This window comes from Nicrophorus vespilloides, unplaced genomic scaffold (genome assembly GCF_001412225.1).
Source record: "Nicrophorus vespilloides isolate i.1.1-1 unplaced genomic scaffold, Nicve_v1.0, whole genome shotgun sequence".
NCBI classification, from domain to species: Eukaryota; Metazoa; Arthropoda; class Insecta; order Coleoptera; family Silphidae; genus Nicrophorus; species Nicrophorus vespilloides.
The window spans coordinates 89,758-114,049 of record NW_017095468.1 but is presented as its reverse complement, the minus strand read 5'-3'; the positions used below and the strand labels follow the sequence as shown (position 1 = coordinate 114,049).

Below are 24,292 nucleotides of genomic sequence, written 5' to 3'. Positions count from 1 at the left end.
ATTAAGACACAAGAGTAGCGGAAATGAAGATAGGAAATAAGAGAAGAAAGTAAAAAGGAAAGAGCGGGTGCAGAAATGTTGCCGCTTATATACCCTAACCAAGTAGAGCCATTATCAGACCTTGGGGCGCACCGTAACGAGCTTGTAGGTGACGTCATATAAGCGGGCTGGAGTGAACACCACATCATTATATGTTTCCCAGTTTATTTTCTCGCTTTTTAGTCTCAGTCTAAGAAAGTGGTACACTGTCAACTAAGTGTAATGTCCGGTGATGCAACGATTAAATCTAAGATAGTTGATTTGGTGTAGGTAATATGTGTTGGATTGCCATCATTCAACACCACCAGGTTATTATTTGCAATGTATCTTTCCAGTTCTCTACTGTTATTGTATTTTTTTTGTGTGACCCCATAAAGAGTGATGTCCATTAAAGTCTCCCATCAGTATAAAAGGACCTGTTATTAGCGAAAACAGATTTATCCAGTGGTTCTCCATCATAGTAACACCCGGCGGACCATATCCCGAGATGAGCGTAACAGGTCCTATCTTTCCTGCAAGGAATTGTGCATTTGGAAGATGGGTAAAGTTTATTTCTAACTTTTTGCACTCTAAGTTGCTCTTGTATGGGAGTGCTACGCCTCCCTTTCCATTATATCTGGTATCATGATGCGCTTTATAGGGATGGATGCAGAACTACCATCCCTAGTTTTATCCATGATATCTATTTGTTCATTGTTTGCTAGTTGGAATAAATCAGGAGAATTGGAGCGAAAAGCTCTAATATTACAACTAAGGATTTTGAAATTATTATTAATAACCATTTTTGAACTTGAAAACCATTAACTTTGACTTTGTGTCTGATTCGGCGGTATTAAAGTCGTAGTTATTGCTCCTAGATTGGAGCATATTTATTGAAGTGATTATTGAGTCGACCGCTAAAGCGCAGTCCGGTTGATCGAATACTGATGGTACCTCCAAAGCTTTCCGAAGGATACCGATTAGTTTATGAATCGTGTTCGATTTAATGTCATCCTCGGACCTTTGCATAATTGCTAGTTTCCGAGGTTCAGGTGATTCTCTTCCCGCTTTACTTGAACTTGCATTATTTGTGCAATTTTGTATTTATCAATCTTCCTACCCATTTGCAAAGGGCACAGTGATATATTAGGAACCACTGGTTCGAGTTGAACCACAAAAGGGGCAATATCTCATAGAGAACAAGGGGATCTTGATTTTGTTTAATATTTTTTATTAAAAGATCGTTGAGTTTGTCCGATATCACTATAGATTTATTGTTTGAATCTAAATATGATCCTTCTTGCACCAATGCTATTAGTTCTGTTTGAAGTTCTTTTTTATATTTGATGTTCTGTATGACAGACACATCTTTTTTTTTTCGATTACACCATTCATCTTGTGAATAATGTCTAAGAGAGACGTAATCCCTTCTTCTGTACACACGACTATCGCCGGATCACCTTCTGAGTCTACCCCCATCTTGGGGGTAGCCTAACGACCTCTTAACTATACTAATTCACTAAAAACTATATAACTAAAACTAAAATTACTATGCTAAACACTACTATAACTACCGATCCGGGTCTCCTAAAATATTATTTTAGAAACCAACTGTCATCGTATCGTCTATGCGGAGTAGAATCTTGCAGCTGCAGAGGGCGCTAGGTTGCTGATGTTTTGACGTTTCTGGTTGTTGACTTCTTGAAGCATGTGTAAACATAACCCGTGAGTTTAGAGCGTTGAAGGTGCGTTTCGGATGTTAGCGAATTTGAAGAAAGAGAATGTCCGAGGAGATTTCGTCGCAGGTGGACGTCGGTTTCTGCGAGGAAGTGCACGAGAAATGGAGAGTGCAGAGCGCCCAATTTCCGAGTAAGGTGGGCGGGAAGCCAGCCTGGCTCTCATACGAGCATATTCCCAGTTACGAGGATCTAAAATGCCCGAAATGCGAGAAACAGATGTGCTTCTTGTGTCAGGTGTACGCGCCGCACGAGGACGATCCGGCCAACTTCCACAGAACCATCTTCATATTCTTATGTCGCAGTGCCACTTGTTGCCAGAGAAACCGTAGCGACACCGTGCGGGTGTTCCGCAACCAGTTGTCCTGGAAGAATCCTTTCTACAGCCACGAACCGCCACCGGAAGAGGAACCCGTCCACTTTGACGCAGCGCAATTCTCGAAACTCTGCGAACTGTGCGGATGCTTCGCCGAGAAAACGTGCAGCAAATGCAAGAAAGCCTGGTACTGCTCCAGCGAGCACCAGATCATTCACTGGAAGGATCATCATAAGGACGCGTGCGGCAACCCCTCGAAACCGTCGAAGCTGTCAAGCATCCTCTTCACCGAGTACGAGATCGTGATCGAGAGCGAGGAGTATAAGAAGAGCGTCGTCAACGAGGAGGGACAGTTGCAGCTCTACAACAGATTGGTCGGCGAAGGCAGAACCGGAACTCTTCCGGAATCGGAGGAGGCTGAACTCGAGGAACTCGCCACCTGTGAGAAGGACAAAGTTTTTGCGAACTTCCGGAAACGCGTCGCCTGCAATCCGGAGCAAATCCTGAGATACGAGAGAGGTGGAGAACCTCTTTGGATCGCTTCGGAACCGAAACCTGATTCTGTACCAGATTGCGAGCAGTGCGGAGGTCCGAGGCAGTTCGAGTTTCAAGTTATGCCTCAGTTGCTGACCGTCCTCAAAGAGAACGAACTCGATTTCGGGGTTCTGCTGGTCTACACCTGCAAGCGAAGTTGCTCAAGTCAGAAAACGTACAGCAATGAGTTCGTTTTCAAACAAGACGTTTGCGAAACTGACACCGTCTGATCATCATCACGACAACGAAAAAAAAACCTAATCGGACATTAATCATATTGAACCAGCTGATTCTATCTGTTTTTATACATATATGTAATAAATTATAAGAAAAACCAGATGACATCGCCTTTTTTTTTACCTTCCAACTTGTTTTGCTCAATTACTGACTCAATTCAAATAATGCATCATTTTACATTTATCAAGATTATGAATTTACGAGATTTTTCGATTTACGTGGATTTTTTTACGCGAATGAAAATTGCATAAATAAAATCTGTAAGTACAACAAGACAAATGAAAATAAAAGCTAGTTTAAGTTTGGAAAAATCATATTTATTTCATATAGCTTTATTTTCCGATATGGAAACGCATTATCGTTTTTTACACTAGTTATATGGAAATTTGTTTCACTATACGAGTAAAAGTCCGGAAATTTTGGAATGGATTATACAGGTTCCACTGTAATTAGTTTATTATTTATGGTACATACCTAATTAATTCTCTTCTCTGATTACATACCTTTTTAATTCTCTTATGGCAGTCTTCTAGTGGCTTTTTCTACGGGGAAAATTTTGCAAAAGTAAACTTTGCAAAAAAAATCACAAATAATATGTCTGAACAGGAAACAAGAAATTGATGTAGTGGGCGCACAATTCGGGACTTCCCTTCTCCTCGTCACTCGTTATGCGGTGAGGTAACATTGTATTTAAATAATTTAATAATAAGTACTGACTTTGGATCTTTCAATTCTAATTAAGAGTATTATATTTATACGGTTATTCTAATTATTCTTTTCAAACTCGATTTACCGTTTGTTAATAAATTTAATAGAATATTGAACAAAGACTAGATTTGTCGTATATTTCAGCTCGCTAAGAGCGTCTACTGTCGTCGAATATGAATTAATCTAGTATTCTCGTATATTATGTTCGAGTTAAATTATAATAAAATACAGTACATTCTTAAATTAAGTATCTCCGATTATGGAGAGAGGTTGTAAAGTAAAAGAAAATAAGAATAAATATTGAGATATGTGTGACGTTCGAAAATAATTCTATCACTTGAAAAGTATTATAAACACCGGATGTATCCAGGTGGTGCATTTTCTTTTTATTCGGGACATGCAAGTAGACTGCATGGACGTTCCTCCGTCCTGTGAAGACACGGTTCGCCTCTTCCGCTCGGCGGAAGGAGGATTCCTCTGGTTCTCTGTTGAACGGCGTTGGGGCCGCAGGATCTGCTGCAAGGCGACCAGGCGGACCATCCGGTCATAACGCAATCAATCTGCACGTGCTCGAGAGAATTGGCCGTACCCCAGGTGGGCAGCATTGGATCTCTCTTTGCTAGATATGATCAATAGTATTATTGAGAAAAACAAACTTTTGTAAAAAAAGAGCTCGATGATTTCTTACTGTAGTCGCCGGGGCATGGTATTTTGCATTTGCGCTTCTTGAGGATCTTCTGTGGACATCGTTTTCCGCCGTTAGAAGGATGGACTCGAATGAATCTGTGCTTGGTGGAAAATCCTCGGCCGCAGGTGGCGTTACATCCGCTCCAGTTGGTCCATTCGGACATCTGACAGTCGACGACTTCGCCGATCGGCTCCTGAATGATTTTCTTGTCCTGATCCTGGCGCGTCTGGCTTCCCGGTACTATTCGACCAAAATAGTTTTCGGTTACTGAAAAGCCACAACCGTCAATAAATTTGTCAACTACTTTGTCTCTGCACGAGACCAAACTCAGTTTACGTTAGTCTGTGATAAGTTAGAAATGTTAGAATGTTCATTATTCTCATATTAAACATGCTAAGCAAACAAAAAATCGACAAAATTAATCGAAGCTGAACAAAATATAGACTTTCTCTAAAACTACGCTCATACATTATTTAGCATTTAAATAAAAGATAAAATTCATATTCGTCGCTAATATTACTCATATTTGTATATTTTACTAAGTAGTAAAAGAAAGACTTTATGAGTAAGTATACCACAGTTGTCGGCATCGTCGTTTTGCATGTGGTGCAGATTGTAAGAGAGCACACCGGAAACGGTGACGCCGAGCTGACGTTTGTAGGCTGTCCGATTTGCGAGCAATTCCTCTGCGGCGTGCAAAATGCGTAATGCAATCAATTTAATGAGAATTAAAAGGATCGGAGAGGAAGGTTACTCTTATAACTGTCGCAGACGTTCTCGCACCGCTCCAGCGTCTTGAAATTGTTCTTGTTGCCCTGGCAACCGCTGTAGCTAAAGATGTCGCAGTTGCCCTTAATCACGTCGAAATACCACCGATCGACGTTGCTCATGCATCCACCTTCGTCGCGCGGAAATCCGCAAACGACAGCTGATTGTTGGGGAGTTATTTTTATTTGTTTGTTAGTGCGATTAGTTGTAATTAAGTGTAAAAGATGAGAAATAGACGGAGTTACCTGAGTTGTCTACGGTATCCTCGCAGACAGGGACATCGTCGTTGATGCATTCGACCTTTTCATCTAGGTTCATGCAAGGATCCTCATCGGAGCCGTCGTCGTCGTCATCCCTGGAGGTGTCCTCGGTGTCGAACAGGCCTCTGTTGTATCTGGCGGGGCTTCGGCCCCAAAGAGATCTGTAGGCCATCCTTCGACGCACCTTTATACCTTTGCCGCATGTCGAGGAACATGGAGACCAATTACTCCATGCCCTGCCCTCACACTCTTTGCTTTCCTGCATTTACATACGATCAAAAACTATATCTTAACAATTTAAGCCTTTTACCTGAAGCGGTCTTCTATCAGATGGTCCGCATTCGCGCTCCATGCACTCCAGGTTCTGCTCCAGAGGTTCGGGGTTCTCGTTTCCTGCCGCGCATCGTTTTGCTGCCTTCCTGTTCTTGTAGCGCCTGCTGCGCGTCTTCCAGCCGGGACCGCACGGTGCGGTACAGCTAGACCAGTTGCCCCATCCGGTGAGGCTGCAGCTGGGATCGGCCTCCTGTGGCCTTTGCTGATTGCTGCAGTGCTCCAGGATGGCCACGCACGAGGCCCTCTTCGTCAGCGGTTTATTGCAGACAAAATTGCTCGCGGGATTCTTGTACGCCCTCTGCTTGTACTTGAAGCCTCTGCCGCAGGTGACCGTGCATTTGGACCACTCGGACCACTCCTCCATTTCGCACTTGTCGCCTTCGACACCGCCATCCTCTTCGCTCACATCCACCTGCGCCACGCAGTTCTTCTCGTACAATCTTTGCCTGGAAAGGTAGAGCCTGGCCAGAGGCTTCATCTCCGTTCCGGTGGGATCATAGAACGGGGAACGCGGGTCGTTGGGGCTGTTCGATTTGATCCTTCTTATGGGATGCGGTGGCATTGACGGTTGATTCGCAGACTGATGAACAAAGTTCGATATTTTTTCAAATCTGATTATATTGTTTAAGACTTACTATGTAAGTTGGACCATCGTCTGTTCCAGCGTCCCACGGGTACAAGTTTAGCACTCGAGATTCCACCCAGGAGCAATTCCTAAGACAAAGCTCCAATCCGGAAACACCGACAATCCAATCGGGCGAAGGATCTATCATCGATACAAGCGACATCAAATGGTGTCTCTTGTCCACGCGGAAAACGGCGAAGGTTTTTCCAGTTATATTCGGATAGCTTATGCCTCTTGCTTTTATTATAGTCCTAATATGTTCACTCTATCAAAAATAATGTAAAGTATTACAATTTTTATAATAAGTAAAATTTATTGATTTATTCAAATGGTTAAAAATTATGTATATTATTAGTATTACATTAAAAGGGTAATAAATGGGAGGAGATGCAATTAGTCGATGGATGGAAATCGATAAACTGCGATGTTGGAGAATCAAAGGAATATTAAAAGAATCCAATTATTGCGGAAGAGTGAGTGAACGGAAGGGGGATCTTTGGTTGAGGTGAACGACGTTTGTAACTTGCCTTCGCTTTGAGCTCGCTTTCCAGCATCCTGGTGTTGCCATTTTCAGCTAATTGCCGCAGACCATTACTCGCGATTTCGCCGTAATTCCAAAATGTATAGTCGAAGGTGTGTGAGGCTCCAATTATGTCGCTGAATCGAGTCAGCCAACCGTTTGAGGGGAAGTCCTTGGGATGAGTGTTGCGCGACCACAACCCTTCGAACGTCACCTTAATAACAAACCAAAATGAATTACTCGCCCCCGTTGAAGACGGTTGAAGTGCTCCTTTAAACTACCTCGTATTTGGCTTCGTCGCAAGCGCAGCACTGTCTCAGCATGTTGGGCTGAGTGTCTTCGTTCTCTTGTACTTCTTCGCATAAGATCTTCGAAAGCGGACCATCGTCGGTGTACCAGAACTCCTTGGATTCAACGACTGTTGCACGGATTGCTACGCAACCGCTTCCAGAAGGAGGCGCAACCCACAACACCTTAAGAGGACTTTCGAAATAATTTGCAAATTGGATGAACGGCTGATGATATACTCTACCTGCACTTCAGATTTAGGAAGAGAGTTTGTCTGCATGACGGCATTTCGGCATTTCTCGCTGAACTTCATCAACATATCACCGAGCAATTGGAGTGTGCCCACCGAAGGATTGTGTACTTCACCAAGGATCTTCTCGGAAGGTTCATGTTCCACCAACAATAAAAAGTCCTTGAACTTGTTTTTGGCCTGGTACTCTCCGTTGCTCCTCAAGAATACTGCGAAAATTTAAAGCGATCCATTCAAAACACACGACTGCACACAAATAAACCTCAACAAAAATATATATATATACTCGATAATAACGAGAACGTTGGAAACGCGAAACGAAACTTATATTACATTCCGACGACGCGCAAAAGCTGCCATTCAACAACAGCAACTCAACAAGCTCTCACTTGAGAATGAATCTATTAAAAATATTTTCTTGCCTTCACGAACATTCGAATAACACATAAACAACATGTAAAATACAGATTCAACAACACTGTGTCCAACAACAAAGTTCTTTTTTTGTATTTGAATACAAAAGAGTGCATTAATGCTTACTGTTCATTTCTGCCCTCATGTATTTATCAGTTAACAGTTTTGAAATACGATAACAGCACAGATGAAAATGCAATTAAGCTTATTATTCTATAAAACACTCTTTCATCCATTGAAAATTTGCTGTGCATATATGTGTTCGAACTTCAACATTTTATATTATTATATTTATGGTTACAACTGTTAAAGCAAGTATTTAACCCTTTTATTAATGAGTTTATTTTTAAAAGTATATAACTCTTGGAAGAGTGTTGTCTAGTATATTTATGTAAATAAATGATAACATTTTAACATTTTAAAATGAAAGGAATAGGATGGAAAAGATGACAACGGAGTGTACCGCTGTACATGTACGGTGGAGAGTTTAAATCTCAGACCAAATTTAAAAAAACGAATGTAGTGGAAGTTGATAATAAATGAAAAGAAAATATTCACAATAATAAGTTTAACTTGTTGTTTACTTGCTTTAATTTGAAAGGAATTAAAAATTTTGTAACAGTGAATAAATAAATAAATTCAAATAAGCTCAATTCAATAAGCTACGATCAAAGGCCGCTGCTTTTATAGCATTGTTGTTGTTGTTGCATTGATGGTGAGAGTGGAGAGTGGAAGAGGAAGTCTCGAAGGAAAATTAATTAGCGCAAGCATTCGGATGTATAAAGAGTTCAGATAAATAGGCTGTCGAAGGGGGATAAAGGAAAGGCCCTAAAGGGAATCAAGGATGGGGGGAAGTGGCGATGCGATGGAAATAAAAGAAGAAAGAACTGGCGTCGCGCTTGGACATAAATAAAGTTTTAAGGAAGTCATAGTGATTTGTGGCGGAGGCGACGGGATATACTAGTGTGTAAGTGTGTTTGTGGTTGATGGAGGGACAATTTAATTAGGACTTGTCCCAATTTTCTCTCCTGCGAAAAGGACAATGGGTCCACCACAATCGATCCTCGGCAAACGCAAAACCTTGCAAAACTCATTTTAGTATTTGTTTTGTTTCCCGTTTGGTGTATCCAAACATGGACCATTTAGCAGCGGCGCAATCTGTCTCCAATTTCACGAAACAGATTTTGCTTGGTTTTGCGGCAACCGACCGGAAACGGATGCAATAATAAGATGCCTCCGTGCATAAAAAAACCCGCGATATTTTTGTTATCAACTACGGACGATCGAGCAATGTTGCATGATTAGTTTACCGGAAATATATTTCATAAATAAATAAAATCTAAGTTAGCTATTCTTAAACGATTAGATTTTTTATGTTTTGATATCTTTTCAAATCAAAATAATTTCTATAATTATTGGTTTACGATTTCTACACTATAGCAAATATACATTAATTTGTTTATTTTTCAAGAAATATTTTAATTACTGACCATCTGATAAAGAATATTTTGTCTTTTGTATTTCGCATCTGTGTGACAAATTGCCTTGAAATATTCCTAATTGATAAAAAATCAAATTTGGCTATTAATTTCCACGACAAAAAAAGTATTGCAAAACTTTCATATTTGGCAGACATCTTCTCCATTCTAATTCAACTAAATTTATCTAAGCAAAGAAATCAACACAACATGATTTCCATGCGAGATATAATACTTCATAAATGGATTCGAAAAACTTTCTATACCACTTTTTCGAATCCATTTACGAAATGTTTCCAAATTATTCTCAAATGATTGCAGATAATTGGAATTTGATAAAGAACATACATAATATTTATTTCAATGTCATCACCAAAAATTAATTGCAAAAGTTGACAAATATTTTCCAAAAAAATTAGATGGTAGCAGAAAGTAAATTTATCACTAACCCATGATGACACTCTGCCAGAATTGATAAAGAATTTAAGTTTGAACTAACATTTCAAAAAAAAGTTTTGAATATATATTCGTAAGGAATATCCGCACCTGTTTTATTGCCTTTGGTACCACATATCTGTACGAAAATGGATTTTTCATGGTCAATATTAAAACTAGGTAATTGACTTGAAGTGTATTCAACAACAGAAGTCTAATTTATTTGGCACATCGTAATTTTAAAATAAATATTATACATTTTATTTTCGGATTTATTTTTCATTATTGTACCTAGTAACAAACTCCATAACCAGTCGGACATCGCAGGTGTTTGTATCTAGTAACACGTCACTCAATAAGTTCGTAGGATGACATATAGATAGCACGTTTATCCATATGATTTTTAGGATGTACCAACCTTCAGACGACGACTGTCAAAAATTCATGACAATCTGACGTTAAGTTCACAAGTTACAGTGGTTTTTCTGGCGATACTTTTGTAATTTTCAAAACAATGGAAAATCTGAATTTCGTGTGTTGATAAAACATTGCTTTTTGATGGGAAAAATAACGTTCAAGCAAGGCAATGTCTTGATAAATGTTATCGGAACTCATCTCAGTCGAGACAAATGATAGAGAAATGGTTTGCTGATTTTAAACGTGGTAATACAAATACAAATGATGCTGAACGCTCTGGTAGCCCAAATTCAGCAATTGTTGCAGAAAACACAAAAAAAGTCCACAAAATGGTTTTGGCCGATCGTAAATTGAAGTTGCGTGAGATAGTTGACACCCTGAAGATAAGAGAAGGCAGTGTATTCACCATTTTGCATGAACATTTGATCACAAGAAAGATCTGTTCAAAATGGGTATAACGTACCGCTATTTGGAGCTGTTCAAACGAAATAAAAAGGATTTTTCATGCGGTATGTATCAATGGATGAAACCTGAATCCACAACTATACTCAAGAGTTAAATCGGTCGTAAGCTGAGTAGACAGCAAAAGGTGAAAGCCGTATTTTGAGGCCAAAGAAAAGTACCGAAATGTTAGAGAAGCGTTGGAATGAATGTATCACTCTTGAAGGAGACTATGCTGATGAATAAAGTCGAATATTGCCCAAAAGTTGTTGTTTTATTAGTCATCCTACATCCTACTTATTGAGTGAAGTGTTAGTTATATAAAATCAGTATTTTAAAATAGTGTACCAAGAAAATGTTTTAAAATTTTAAGGGGTTAAGAACCACTGATTTAACTGTTTTTTTTTAAGATTGTTCAGCAGAAATGGTTTCCAAAAAAAAAAAACAAAATTGAATTAAATAAACAATTCAAACGTAGCATGACTTATAAATATATTTTTTGGAGTTAGTAATCTTCTATTAATTGGTTCCCTCATCGGAAATTCATGATAACTATTAGACAGCTTTAGATTAAACTGTCAACAAAGTTTGAACATAATCTGTTATAATTAACACATTCTATGGTCGCCCGTATCACTCTATTATTTCTTTTATGAAAACTGCTATTAGCGAAATTCATATTTAATTTCTCTAATACAGAACGGGTGTCATTTAATTTACAATACTTTTTGACAATATTGAAGAGAAAGTACAAAATACATGCACATGCAAAGCCACTTCTATTAAGTTGGTACAAATGTCACATATATTTATCAGGTTGTCAAATATACTGGGTAACTATCGTTATGTATTTCATCATCAGAATCTGAATTATTGTATTTGAATAATCGATAATTATCATTTAACAATTTACGGTTTGATAACATTTGTAAATGTTTGAATGTATTTATATTCTCTAGTTTTTGGCAGGAGATTTAAATGGGGTATTAATTAAACTAAATGAATTACATGCACGAACAAGTATCAGTTTGTATATTTGATGAATACGTGAAATATGATATGTAATAATTAAGAGAAAAGTGATGAATCTAACAAACATACTTATTAATTATACAATAGATGATAATAAAATGGTCAGCCACGACACTCTTTTTAATGATTTCGCTTTTCATATTTATTCTTTGGCTTTTTATTTTTAGACATGCAAATGTTATTAAATTTTGCAAATGAAAAAATCACAAATAACAGGTTTGGAAATATGTGTGAACATAAATAATACTAAGATGCAACTTGAATGACTACAAGACATCAGGTACTGTTTTCCCATTTACACACGGATTACGCCTGACTCTATTTGTTTATATTACTTGTATCGATAATATGTGTACATAAGTTTTAAAAATGATGTAGAAGGCGCGAAATCCGGGATTTCTCATCGTCATGTCGTGTCCCGGGATTAAGGAATCCCTGGACACCGTGGATTATCTCGTAGTTATGTCGTTGCGGAGTCTTAGAGGGGTTTATGAATATTAAATGCAATATTCTTAATTAACATCGGAGTTTTTATTGAGAAGTCAACTATACAATAGCTGATCTCATGGATTATTAACTAAGAGTTACATTCTCCTCTTAAGTTAGTATTTATGAAGTAAGTGCTCTTCCTTGGACTCTCCAAGTAAAACCAACTTCTCAGATCGGCCCCTTAACTAGGACTTCCTCTCTATTCGATCCCCTGACTAAGACTAAATTATATAATACAAAAATATGTTCATTTCAAAAAGGGGCTGCGTGCGAGAAAAGGGTTTGACTTTGTGGAAAATACAACCGTTTCTTTATCTAAGTGCAGAAGGCTGTTAAGTGGTGATACAAATAGACGCAACTATACGATTTAATATGTAACCGTCGTTCGGAATATTATACAAGTTATTCTAAATATCTAAATAATCACGTACAAGTATCCGTTTGTATATTTGATGGATACGTTAAATATGATTGTAATAATTCAGAGGAAAGTCATGGCCCTAACAAATATACATATTACTTATACAATAGATGACAATAAATTGGTCGGTCACGACAGTCACTCGTTGTGCAAAACGTCGTTCGTTAAGCGAGTCATTTTTCTTACAATTCATTTTGCTGGTTAAGCGAAATGCTCGTTACGCGAGGTGCTCGTTAAGTGAGGTTCCACTGTATATTAAAAAACACATAATATATCTGAACACAAGTTTTGAAAATCATGTGGCACTTTTCCTCGTCACTTTTTAGCATCGTCGCTCCTTAAGCGAGTCATTTTAGTTACAATTTATTTTGATCGTTAAATTTAGTTTCACTATACTTCAATGAACTACTATTTAAAAATAAATACTTTGGTGTTTTCTTGTTTACAAGCGCGCTTGTTGCGTTTTCATAGTGATTCGTTAGGGCGGAAGCGCCGGGCACGAAATGCACATTCGCGTATGCATTTATTCATACGTATGGGGAAAAAAAGGACAGAGTCGGATTTGGGAGGAAAACGGCCGTCGTGTTTTCCATTTATTTGCAAATTAGGCAAATATTAGGCGAGGGAATTTTATGTATCAGCGAATCCATCTTTCACGAGCTTTAACACAAACACACACACATACATACGTTACCCACACTCCACGGTATTACGCAAACAAAGGCTCACCTCACCTATATACCGCCAGAACAAACAATCCAGATTAAAAGCACAGCTTTCGTACGTGTACCGTTCATTTGTTTTGTTGATGTAGTATTTTTTTTATTACAAATGTTGTTGCTCTTTAGTTTTGTTATTCCGGATGGTAAATTTGTATACTTTGCGCGACGGATTTGCAAGATGTCAGTCAGTTAGCGGTAATCGAACGCTGGGGGATTTCGGAATCGAGCTGTCGTTACGTAATTAAATAGGGAAGCCAGAGCCGTCTGGATTTCTTTATGACCATCGACGATGGGCTTCTTCGAAAAGTGTATTGGGAAGTAGATTAGCGCAACACTATCTGGTCTCATGCATATATAGGTTCCCCCAAGCCAACCTTTAAGTATCCTCGGATTATACCGTCATAAGATTTAATGATCTTCCACTATTTCCCATCCACCGATCTCTGTTCTTTCTTCCTTCCTTTTTTAACTTTTTTTTCATTCCATCTCAGACTTTCTTGCTATCTTCCTCTATTATTTTCAGTGCATTTCTTATTCTCTCGCTTCTTTCATTTCCATATCTCATCCCACACACACACAGACCTCGGCCGCACTTTTCGCTTCGTTCATACCGAAATCAATATAGCCGTTAAGCGGCTTCAACGGAATCACCTCATTGAAATTTTGAAATTTGCAAATGCCCCGATTATTTTAACGACAACGCAGTCTGTTTGCAGCTGCAATGAAAGCGTATCTGCATATTCCATAAATGCAATCCTTTTTAATATGATATTTATATACTAGGAAGAAACAGATCCAATTAACTTTAATAAGAAGCTAATCGAGCACTACAGCAATACCAATATAATAATAACTTAGTCGAAAATTATAAAGAAAAACAAATGTGGAATCTCTTTTTAATATTCTAAAATGATCACTTAAGAGATCGTTTATTCTCATTTCAACTTTCCCAGTCATTTCAAAGTATATTCCAGATCTATAAGTATTTTTTTTATCTTTATATTCTGAATCAATTAGTTTACTTATTTATTTAACTTTTTTCAATTTCTTGAAAAATGAATTTTAAATTTAGTATATTTTTCAATAAAGATTTTATTGATTTTCAGTGGTTTCGTGCTTTATGCAATATACGGCAAATGAAGAAAACGGTTAGTTGTAAATAATGGTGACCTGGATGTGTATAACCAGTCAACAGGATTTGAATAAGCGTGTTGCGGACGGTGCGGGGATTATTCTGGCTAGCGATAAATCCTCTCGCCGGACTTTTCCGAACCCTTCTCTTTTCACACATTCATTATTTCATCGCTCGTTTCTTTTCATCTTTTTGTTTCTTTCCCTTTTATTCTCTTTGCCTTGCCCGCCTCGCCGAACTTAACTTAATAAGAAGAAGTACAAAAAGTTGTGCAAAAGTCGTCTCCGGTTGCGCGGTTTTACTTTTATCCTCTTCCTGTTCCTTCTATAAATATGTATGGATGTGCACGTTTCTATATGTGCGTTTGCTGATGTCGAGAGTTACTTACTTACTTGGCGACGTAAATAATCTTTTGCACATGCCAAAGCAAATACATGTACATATATCTGTACGTATAAAGGAGGTGAAGGAAGAGGAGGAGAAGGCAGATATGCAGATGCGTTTGGATTAGGGTTAACATCGTCGCCACCCTCAAGCGAAAGATGGATTACCGCACTTCACTCGCTACGAGCTGCCACTGACGTTGACATAACAAACGCAAACAAGTGTTGATGACACTAATGATGTATCGCGTTATGTTAACTGCTTTAACGCATTAACGAGATTCCGCAAATTGTAGAAAGATTTCTTTAACATCGGTATTAGGTTTTATGCAAAAACCGACATTTTAATAAACCGGTTTTCAAATTTCAAAATCGGTTTAAACCTTATACAAAATTGAAAAATAAATCAAAATTCTCACAAAACAAATCTTAAAAACTTACATTACAATAACAAAATAAAATTTTCTCCATAGAAACGAATCATTTATCTAAATGACTATAAAATATTATTATATTTTTCTGAAAAAATAATGAAGAATTAGATGCTTTTTTTTGATAAAGTTGAAGTGGGAATATGTATTGTGTGGTTGTATTGGTTGTTAGCAGCGCGTTCCACGGAATACCACGCACATACGGAGAAGTTCCTAATTTCCAAAAACCTAGTTTTTATATAAAGATATGCTTAAGTTTGCATATTTATATTTTACGATATACATTTTCTTAGATTTCTTTCTTCTTTTGCATTAGGAAACAAATACAGCCGATTTTCCGGTGTCCCGATTAATTGGGACAACTGCTTAATAGGGACAAATCCCAAAGAACGGAAACAAAACCGAGCAAATAACAAATGGCAATAGAACTTCGGATAATTGGGTCAGACGCTTAATCGTGTCCCAATTAAGCGACATCGACTATATTATATTACTCAAAGCGATAACTCTATAAATATAGGCATACATAGATAGCTATATAAAGTAGCGAGTCCAGACAAGCGTAATTTTTGAACCCATTTCTGCAAAAGTTTATCCTGCTGTGTACTAAAAACGATTATGTATCGAAATGTTTGTTTCTAATCAAATAATTAATGAAAAAAAAAACGTTTTTCAGAAACCGGGTTTTAAAAACCGAAAACCCTAATAGCACATTGCACAATTGCAATTAGTTAATGTATATATTTCAAATTAAATGTCATCTGTCAAAAAACGTTCAACATTAGTTGAAATTAGTGTCGATTTAGCAAAATTGTAGATTGTTAATTAAAAATGAAACTTTTCAATAATTGTTACTGAGAAATTACTTATAATTTAAGTATTTTAATGATAATTTGAAACAATTTAATGTAGCAGAAAGAGGGCGACGAATCGAAAGAAAATAACAAAATTTTAAGCACCCGCCGGGAGCTTCCGAAACTTGAAAATCGTCGGATTAGTGGATGTAATGGCGCGAGGCGAAAGGATTTTTAATTGCGAATTGAATCCGAGCAATTTGCTTGTTATTGTCGACGTGGCGAAAATAAATTACCGATTCACGAAAGGACGACGACGAGGAAAAATAATTAAAAATAAAAACACTAGAAACTGCCGAATAAGCCGTGGGAAATGATTCCGAAAACTTCGGAACAATTAAAGTGGGATTTTCGGAGGGGCTCCGAATTAATTGCTTCCGAAGCCGTCCTAAGTTATTAATTCGCAAGGAATTCAGTAAACGAAACGAAAAATGATATGCGTTCAAAATTTAAACATTTTCTTCTAAGTGCAGTACACATATTCCCCGAGTTAGATAGGTTTCTGAGAAAAACGTGTGAATCGTAATTGTAACTTTTTTAATGTAAAACCATGTAAATAGAAAAGTATGCAAAAAAAGTATAGGATTGGTTACTTTCAACGTTTATTATTTTATTTTAACATGGAGCGAAATGTGCAAAGAAAGTACCGCGTAAAACGAGAGTTAGGTGTGTTGTACATCTACATTCGATATTTCTGTTTTAACTTTTTGACATACAAATATAATATAAGTTATGTAACGAAAAATAAGAACTTAGATTTTGTACAATTCCTTTAGTATTGAACTGTTTCATTAGTAAATAATTCTAGAAATATTAGGTTATCCGGAAAGTTCGTGCCGATTTTTCAGGAAGATTAAAAATCTAAACCTTTATATATATATATATATATGTTAGATATATACATTTTTAATTACGTATGCACTATTTTTGATCTATAAACCTTTCTTCATCTTTTATGCAACTTAAACATTACACCCTCACAAAATTTATTAGGTTTTTCATCAAAAACATTTCGTCAGGTAGTTTTATATGTCGACTAAAAATTAATCGTTCTTGCAGGTAATGGAATTTTGCAAAGACCCAAAATTGTGGAGATCGGAAAGTGTATTATCTGGTGAATACTACGTTTGGATAACTTGGGCCAAACAAACAAGATTTAAAAAAAAATCAATATTCATAGAAAAGCCTACGTTTCTATATTTCGAATAATACATTATAATAAACATATATAAAAGAACAAGAAAAATGTAATGTTTATGCCCTGACACTCGATATCTCTTCTCTGCTACTATCTTTCCTATTTCGGGAAAAAAATTGTTCGCAGTGATTACTTTCAAAACTGAGGCAAGGTGAGCGTCATTAATACTGTTTCTAACAGGAGACTTATTTCCTTTTATAAGTGAAAATAACTGCTCGCACTGATAAGTCCAAACATGGAAATAATTTCATAAGCAAATTTTCGATTGTTTTCAAACCTTTTGCCTTCAAAATTGAATTCGCACTGAATCTCGATCACATCCATTTGCATATACCCAGCCGTACTGAGTATATATTTGTTGAATAATCTTCCAAAGAATCTAAATCTAAATCTATCATCTAAATTTGATTTGTTCATGTTGCACGTCGGGAAGTGCGTTAATTCTTCATTTTTAATTTGCTTTTCCCAAAGAACTAGCTTACATTTGAATGCTTTAATTATATAAAACATGTTCGTAATCTATTCCTTGTAATGATAAATTTAAATCGGTTAAGTGTTTGGTTATATCAACCATAAAAGATAAATCTTGCAACCATATTGGATCGGAAAAATAGCTTGTGTCTTGATTTTTAGTTTTTTAAACTGATATACTACTTCTTTCAAATCTCAGAATTGTTTGAAAATCTTATTTCAACATTTTTCATCTGTCAAAAAGTCAGTAACCCAACTTTTGACATATTTTAGATAATATTTATGCTTAAATACCTAATTCAAAATAAATGTACGCATTTTGTTTAATAACAGCAAAAAAGAGTGTAATTAAAAAAATGTTTAGCGAATTCTACCTATCTTATTTGTATTCTTCGTCGGTTTGTTATTTTATTATATATTATTACGGGCCGCGAGTATGACACCCCTGTCTTAACGGTTTATCATCATCATCATCATCAGATCTAAATTTAGAGAATTATGTTCCTAAAGTTCAATTAAAGTACTAAAACTGATACAGATCATTTGTATTTAATATATTTAGGCATGACAACCCAATACTAAAGACTACTTTAATTGCTGCATATTTTAACATATTTAAAACTTTACTAGTTATTATTTTTACCTCGTAATTAATTGCAAATTCTAAAATAAACTTTAGACGTCTGGGACATCAAATGATTAAATGGGACAAACGTTTCTGCTTCAAAAACTTTGTAAGAAAAAAGAATGATAATTGTTACTAACTTTCAACAATTGCCATATGCAAAAAAAAACAACTTACTGTTATACTGTTCTCCTGGAACATAAGTATCCGGATTCCCTGAAACCTCAATAACGAATCTTCCATCAGCCCTGGTCCTCGGTGAGAATGTTCCCTCCGGAGTTCTGTCGCATCTCAGAGCCTCGCCAATCCACGATATGGATGAGACCAACCAAAGGAAAGCGACTTTCAGCCGCATCCTGTAGGTGATCGCTGGCTTCTATTTACTCTTCCTGCCCTCCGAAAACTAGCAACAAAAGAAAGAAAAAAAACTCTTAAGTGTTAATGAGAAACATTCGTTTTCATTAGCCCGCTCTTTCCTCTCCTCCTAAACGATCGAACGCCTGGCGACCGGCCAACGGCTGTTTTCATCGCACTCTTTTTTTTTGCCCTTTCCCTCTTAATTTTGGCCGAGCGAAAATTTTCCAACCCTCCAGATAATTAAACTGGATGGCTGATTAATGCAGTCAACAGATTGAATCATTTCAATTTGAAACTTTCAATGTGCGTTCGTCGTTCCGAAAATATTTACAAAACAATTGCGCAAAAATATACAATGCGAAACTGTTAATATAAAATAATGAAAGACTTCAATTTATATGCAAACAAAAGCCGAGTTTTTATATTGTTTCAATCTAATAAATTGAAACAAAAACTGCTACTATACAATATACAAATTGCGGTTTATTTATATAAAAAAAATCATTGATGGTCGCCTTTTAAAAATATTAGTTATGTAATTTTATATAAGTAAAATTTAATATAGATTATTTCAAATTGGTTATTTCAAATTATATTTAATCTTTATTATTACTAAGAAGTGTAGAAATACGGAACATTTTGTTTTATTAGTAATACTTCTAGATCCCAATTGTGTTGTGTTCACATAACACTGAAGAAGTGAGAGAAGAAACAAAACAAAATGGGAAAACAATTCACGGTCATTCGGCAAATCTATCACGGATTGTATCTGGCCCGAACTGTTGACGTTCATTGCGCAAGAATCCGACCTTAACCCATCTTCGCGAGATTTTAAAATTAGAACTCGGATCTCGCATATGCTTCAACATTATTCGGCCCGATGTGGCTGTAATCGCAAAGCAGAGAAAGCAAGATCGAGCCGTCCTTGACTGAACAGAGATTTTCTCATGTTTTTTTGTTTGTTTTCATAGTTTCTTTTTTCCTTTCAACTGTCATCTATACAATTTTGGTTTATATCAATCAAACGTACACGCATTTACGCAATATGTCTTTTTATTTTTCGATTTCGGTAATAATTTATTAGAATTTTAAATTACAGTTGGCAATTTCTTTTGTTTACATTATTTTTACATCAACTGTCAAATATGGCATGTAAAATGTATACCAACTACAAATTAAGATTCAATTTCTAATTATTTATTGAATAATTACCTGAAGTATAAATCATGATTTCGAAAATTCATCACGAAATGGATTACAAGTGTAAACGAACCTTCGATGAAATTATCGTGCGGCTTTCTTGACTTTTGACATTTATTATAATTGTTATGAATGGAATCATTGATCGACAAAATATGAATAATAATAATAACCATTTCCGCAAATGATATATTCCCAACAATTTAATAACCATTAAATAACACATTAACTGATTACAAATTTAAAAACAATAATCAAATGAAAAATAACAATTAACAACAATTAACTTAACATTTGAGATATATTTTTTTTAAGTTTTGACGTTTCTCTTGTTTTATTATTTTTTTTAAATAGAAAATTTATGATGGTTTTGAAACCCGGCGCATCCATCATATTGTTTCGCAATATTAAAAGATTGATTTGATATACAGAAAGTTATGTGGTAATTAAATTCTTTTATTATTTTTTTTAAATTGTGAACGACGATGGTTTCATTGGAAAACGTGCTGCGAGAACTTCTGATTTTGCGTCGTTCTGAACAGCGAACTGGTCTATTTATACTTTATAAAGGTATGCGCTTTCTGTAATAAAATTCGCGACGGCCTGCGAAAAGGCGAGCCGTTATTATGCAGATAAATGATGCTATTTGTAGCTTTAATCGTCGGATTAATATTATAGAGGTTTAATCAGCGACAGTGCTTCGCGTTACGAGCTATGATTTGTTCTAGTTTTAATGCATTTATCACCTGGAAACATGATACTTGGATAACGAACCTCTGGAGTAGAGTTGGTTAAATGCACAGAAATTGTGAAGTAGTTTGCGTAAAATGTGATTATTTTATAATTGTGTTGGCAGAACCCCACGTTGGTCGCCAATTGCTCCTTGCGGTTAAAAAGATGAAACTAGGCTATAAGCAATCGTGAATCACTTGATGTAAGAGTACAGTGCGAAGGCTACATGATCCATGATTGAATGCCAACGCGTCTCAGCTGATTGGCAATGATTTTTGCGTCGCATTTACATTCAAAACAAAATAATTTCCAGACTTCAATGGATACCAGATTTATCGTTACCAGTTTGAGCGACGGAACGCTTCAGAATACGATTTCTCCTGGATGCGATAATGTGCGCTAAACGGCTAATAAATCATTAACGCTTCTAATTAACGCCGCTATTGCATCCCCCGAGCACATGAATTATTGAAGGACCAACTCCCATTCCTAGCATCACCGATCCATCGCTCAAACGGCGACAACAGCTATATAGATTCTCAATTGTATAATGTGCAATGTGCATACATGCATAGACTAGTTGGGGCAACGCGAATGCGAGCAAAGGTTTGTTTTGAGCTTAATCACAAGTTTAGTTTGATAGTTCTTCGAACGTTAATAAGTTGCCGGAGCAGTAGAAACTTCCGACTCGGAACTCTGCACTTCCGATGAAAGTATTCGTATCCGATCCAATTACAAAATTAGTTCGCTGCACGTCTGTCTATCCATTGTTTTGTATCCTTCGAATACCCAACATATTATAATTAACAATCCTCTTGTCATATACAAATATTAGAGAATGTACCGATGCACACACTTGCTCAAATCTTTTCAGAAACTATATATTCATATTCAAAACTTTGCTGTAATTAAAATCTAAAATTTAATTCAAAATGGTTATTTTCATTTAACATTTAAATATCGACCAGACATCCTGACAATCTGATCTTAAGTAAAAATTGTTCCATTGGCATTTCCTCTGTCACATATAGATTTTGACAATTAATGTCAGCTAACATTCAACTTTTGTTTCTCATTGAAAAATCGGCAATTTTGAATAGTAACCAATAATATTATAAAAGGAATGTCTCCAATTGGCAAACTGACCTTAATTCTTTAAGGGGCGGTGGTACACGCAATGTACCACATGCCCAATGTGGAATTATTATAATTTACTAGAAAATGTCCATGAAAGAGGAATTACCCTTTAACTTGGTTGGTTTTGATAGTCCATATCATCCGATGTTGATTCCGTTGACAAAGTTGTCTGATTCAGTTGTCTAGAAATTTGTTGGGTTGGGAATTTCTGACCCTTTAAAGATTTAAGTAAAATATCGTTTGTTTCATTGATTACCAAATAGAGTATCTGAATTAATGGAAACACATCACATACATATATTTTTTACAATTAGTGTCAACTGACATTCAACTTTTATTTGTCATTGAAATATCTGTTATATTGAATTACAACCAATAATAGCACAGGAAAGATGTCTGCAATTGGCAACATAAGCTTAAGAAAAATCTTTCGTTTTATAGATTGTAAAATCGAGTAACAGAATCAATTAGAACAGCAGCATTCGTTTTCTCAATTTTAACATGTCAACTGACATGCAATTTTCATTTGTCATTGAAATATCGGCTATTTTGAATTATAACCAATAATAGCAGAGAAATCTCCAATTGGCAAACTGACCTTAGGCAAAACATCGATTGTTCAATTGATTGTCAAATGGAGTAGTTAAACGAATGGGAACATTATGGCTCGATGTCATTCTGATTTTAATAATTGACAGTTGACATATTGATTTTGACAATTAAAGTCAGTTTATATATTTTTTTAATTGTCAAAAATTATCATGAATTTGGAAGCTATTAAATATGTCAATGTGCGATTAATTATTACAATTATAAACATAGTCATAATCTTTCTTCTGCCAGTTTAACAAATCCGAACAATTCCGAATGCAGAATTTATCTTTTACTATTTGAATCAATTCAGTTCATGTAACACTGCATTGTTAAGTAACACAAATCTGAGATTCCGTTATTTTCTTAATAGAAATAATTCGAATGATACTTTTACATTTATTTGCTTTTTGTTTAATTATTTATTTGAAAAGCAATTAAAACGAAATATTTGCATTTAGTTTGCTGCAACAACTAATATATTTGAGTCGATCAGTCAATCCGTGCAAAAGCATATTTAATTATCCGTGCTCACCGAAAATGTAAATTAACATCGTGTATTGAAGTGCACCCAACTAGTAATAATGTTTCCTATGTTAATAACAATGCGTTTCGTAATTATAAATGATAATAATCAAGCACGCAAATTAGATCTTCAACATTATGAATACAAATTATTTGCGATTTAAAATTAATCCCAAATAAACGTAATTTATTTAAATGCTCAAACATAAATTAGATTAAATTAAATTTTAATTGCATGTAGATAAAACTCATAATAAAATCAACGTTGAATTAAATATTCTCTATTTGATTTAAATTTCAAGTTATCTTACGACACTTCTTATCGAGAGTGATTCATTGCAATTTGAACATTTTTTTTTAAGATAATATAAAAAAAAACTACCTAAAGTGCGTTAAAGTTAAGTGGACGATTGAATTTAATTGGATGAAGTAACTGAATTACAATAATTTTTGTGGATTTGTAATTTAGGCCTTGGGAGCAAATGCTATCAGGAGAAAAAAAAAATAAGAAAACATTTCGCAGATTATCAAAATATTATTGAAGACGAAAAAGAGACATTGACGGCGATAAGGCGCGATTTCTCGTGGTAAATACTCTTCGTGAAACGCTCAATTTTCTGCGAAAACTCTGGAAAAACGCGAACTCTCTGACACTCTAGTTTTTTTTTTGTTCACTTCTTCGCAAAAGGTTATCAAGTTTTTCAATGGAGTTGCCAAATCGATTACAAAATTATCGATGAAATTATAATTCCACTTTCTCCCAATTCCAGTTTAAGTTTTAAGTGCATTTTTTATTTATATTGTATTATAATTATAAGAATAATTGAAAACCAAAGAACACTTACTTTGCGTTAGATTAATTATTTGCAGTTGTTATGGGAATTGCGGCTTGGAAACGAGTTGAGAATTCCGTATTCTCACTATACAAAACTTTCAGTTAATTTTCGCGTTGTTATCTGTATGAATTGCGATCGCGAACTGCCTGCAGCGACAGACCGAAAGTTCCAAGTCCGCTACAATATGGGAACGCGTGCGCTTTTGCCGCGAAGAACGCGCCTCGAATCCCACTTTTGTTTACCATCGTTTGCCACCTTCAACAGCCGAAGGAAACAAAAAGCAATTTCGATCTGATCTTGCATCCAGCATCCTCTTGCAAACCGAGTGAACAGTTTCCGCATCGCAAATTTTTAACGCGTTCAAAACGCCGTTCCGCACTCAATGGCACATTCAGAATGCAACTTCTTCCGGCTGCACGGATCAATTGCAAGCGTTCAACGGCAGTCAGTTTTTATTAAATTCAATTATATTAAACCCAACACCATAAAACGGTATTACAATAACACACGAAATTGCATTTCGCTAAATAACCCTATTAGTTTATTTTTTCCTTCAATTCTTTACATGGATTTAACAGCTTTAATTACATTTATAAATAGATTATATAGTTTAAAGTTTAGATCCTATACCACAATTAAATTTTTACAATCCAATTGGAATCCTAGGAACAATATTAACAAATTGAGTGA

The 24,292-nt window shown here is 35.9% G+C and overlaps 1 protein-coding gene and 1 pseudogene across 4 annotated transcripts; one reads left to right on the top strand and one right to left on the bottom strand.

Annotated features, from left to right (window-relative positions):
• Nucleotides 1-1,658: 1,658 nt before the first annotated feature.
• LOC108556274 lies at nt 1,659-2,936 on the top strand (annotated as a pseudogene).
• Nucleotides 2,937-3,233: 297 nt separating this feature from the next.
• On the bottom strand, nt 3,234-23,771 carry LOC108557919 (spondin-1). Of its 4 annotated transcripts, none has more exons than XM_017915036.1 (12): nt 23,612-23,771; nt 18,402-18,627; nt 7,276-7,490; nt 7,025-7,216; nt 6,751-6,957; nt 6,234-6,488; nt 5,576-6,178; nt 5,251-5,524; nt 4,992-5,165; nt 4,813-4,923; nt 4,238-4,477; nt 3,234-4,168 (listed from the first exon to the last, which is right to left on the bottom strand). In XM_017915036.1, the coding sequence occupies exons 2-12, from the start codon at nt 18,577-18,579 to the stop codon at nt 3,936-3,938; spliced, it is 2,682 nt and encodes an 893-aa protein (XP_017770525.1). In that variant the 5' UTR covers nt 18,580-18,627; nt 23,612-23,771; the 3' UTR covers nt 3,234-3,935. The 4 variants fall into 4 exon arrangements, with proteins under 4 accessions (XP_017770525.1, XP_017771299.1, XP_017772815.1 ...); XM_017915810.1 differs by lacking the exon at nt 23,612-23,771 and adding an exon at nt 20,556-20,609; XM_017917326.1 differs by lacking the exons at nt 4,813-4,923; nt 4,992-5,165 and having other exon boundaries at nt 3,235-4,168; nt 23,612-23,770.
• Nucleotides 23,772-24,292: the final 521 nt, after the last annotated feature.

Bases quoted from the DNA above. Each gene is read 5' to 3' on its own strand.
- LOC108557919 (XM_017915036.1), bottom strand. From the start codon at position 18,579: ATGCGGCTGAAAGTCGCTTTCCTTTGGTTGGTCTCATCCATATCGTGG. The intron at 4,924-4,991 runs GTAACCTTCCTC...TGCACGCCGCAG, and splicing joins CGTCTGCGACAGTTATAAGA to AGGAATTGCTCGCAAATCGG. The intron at 4,169-4,237 runs GTAAGAAATCAT...GATCATATCTAG, and splicing joins ACCATGCCCCGGCGACTACA to CAAAGAGAGATCCAATGCTG.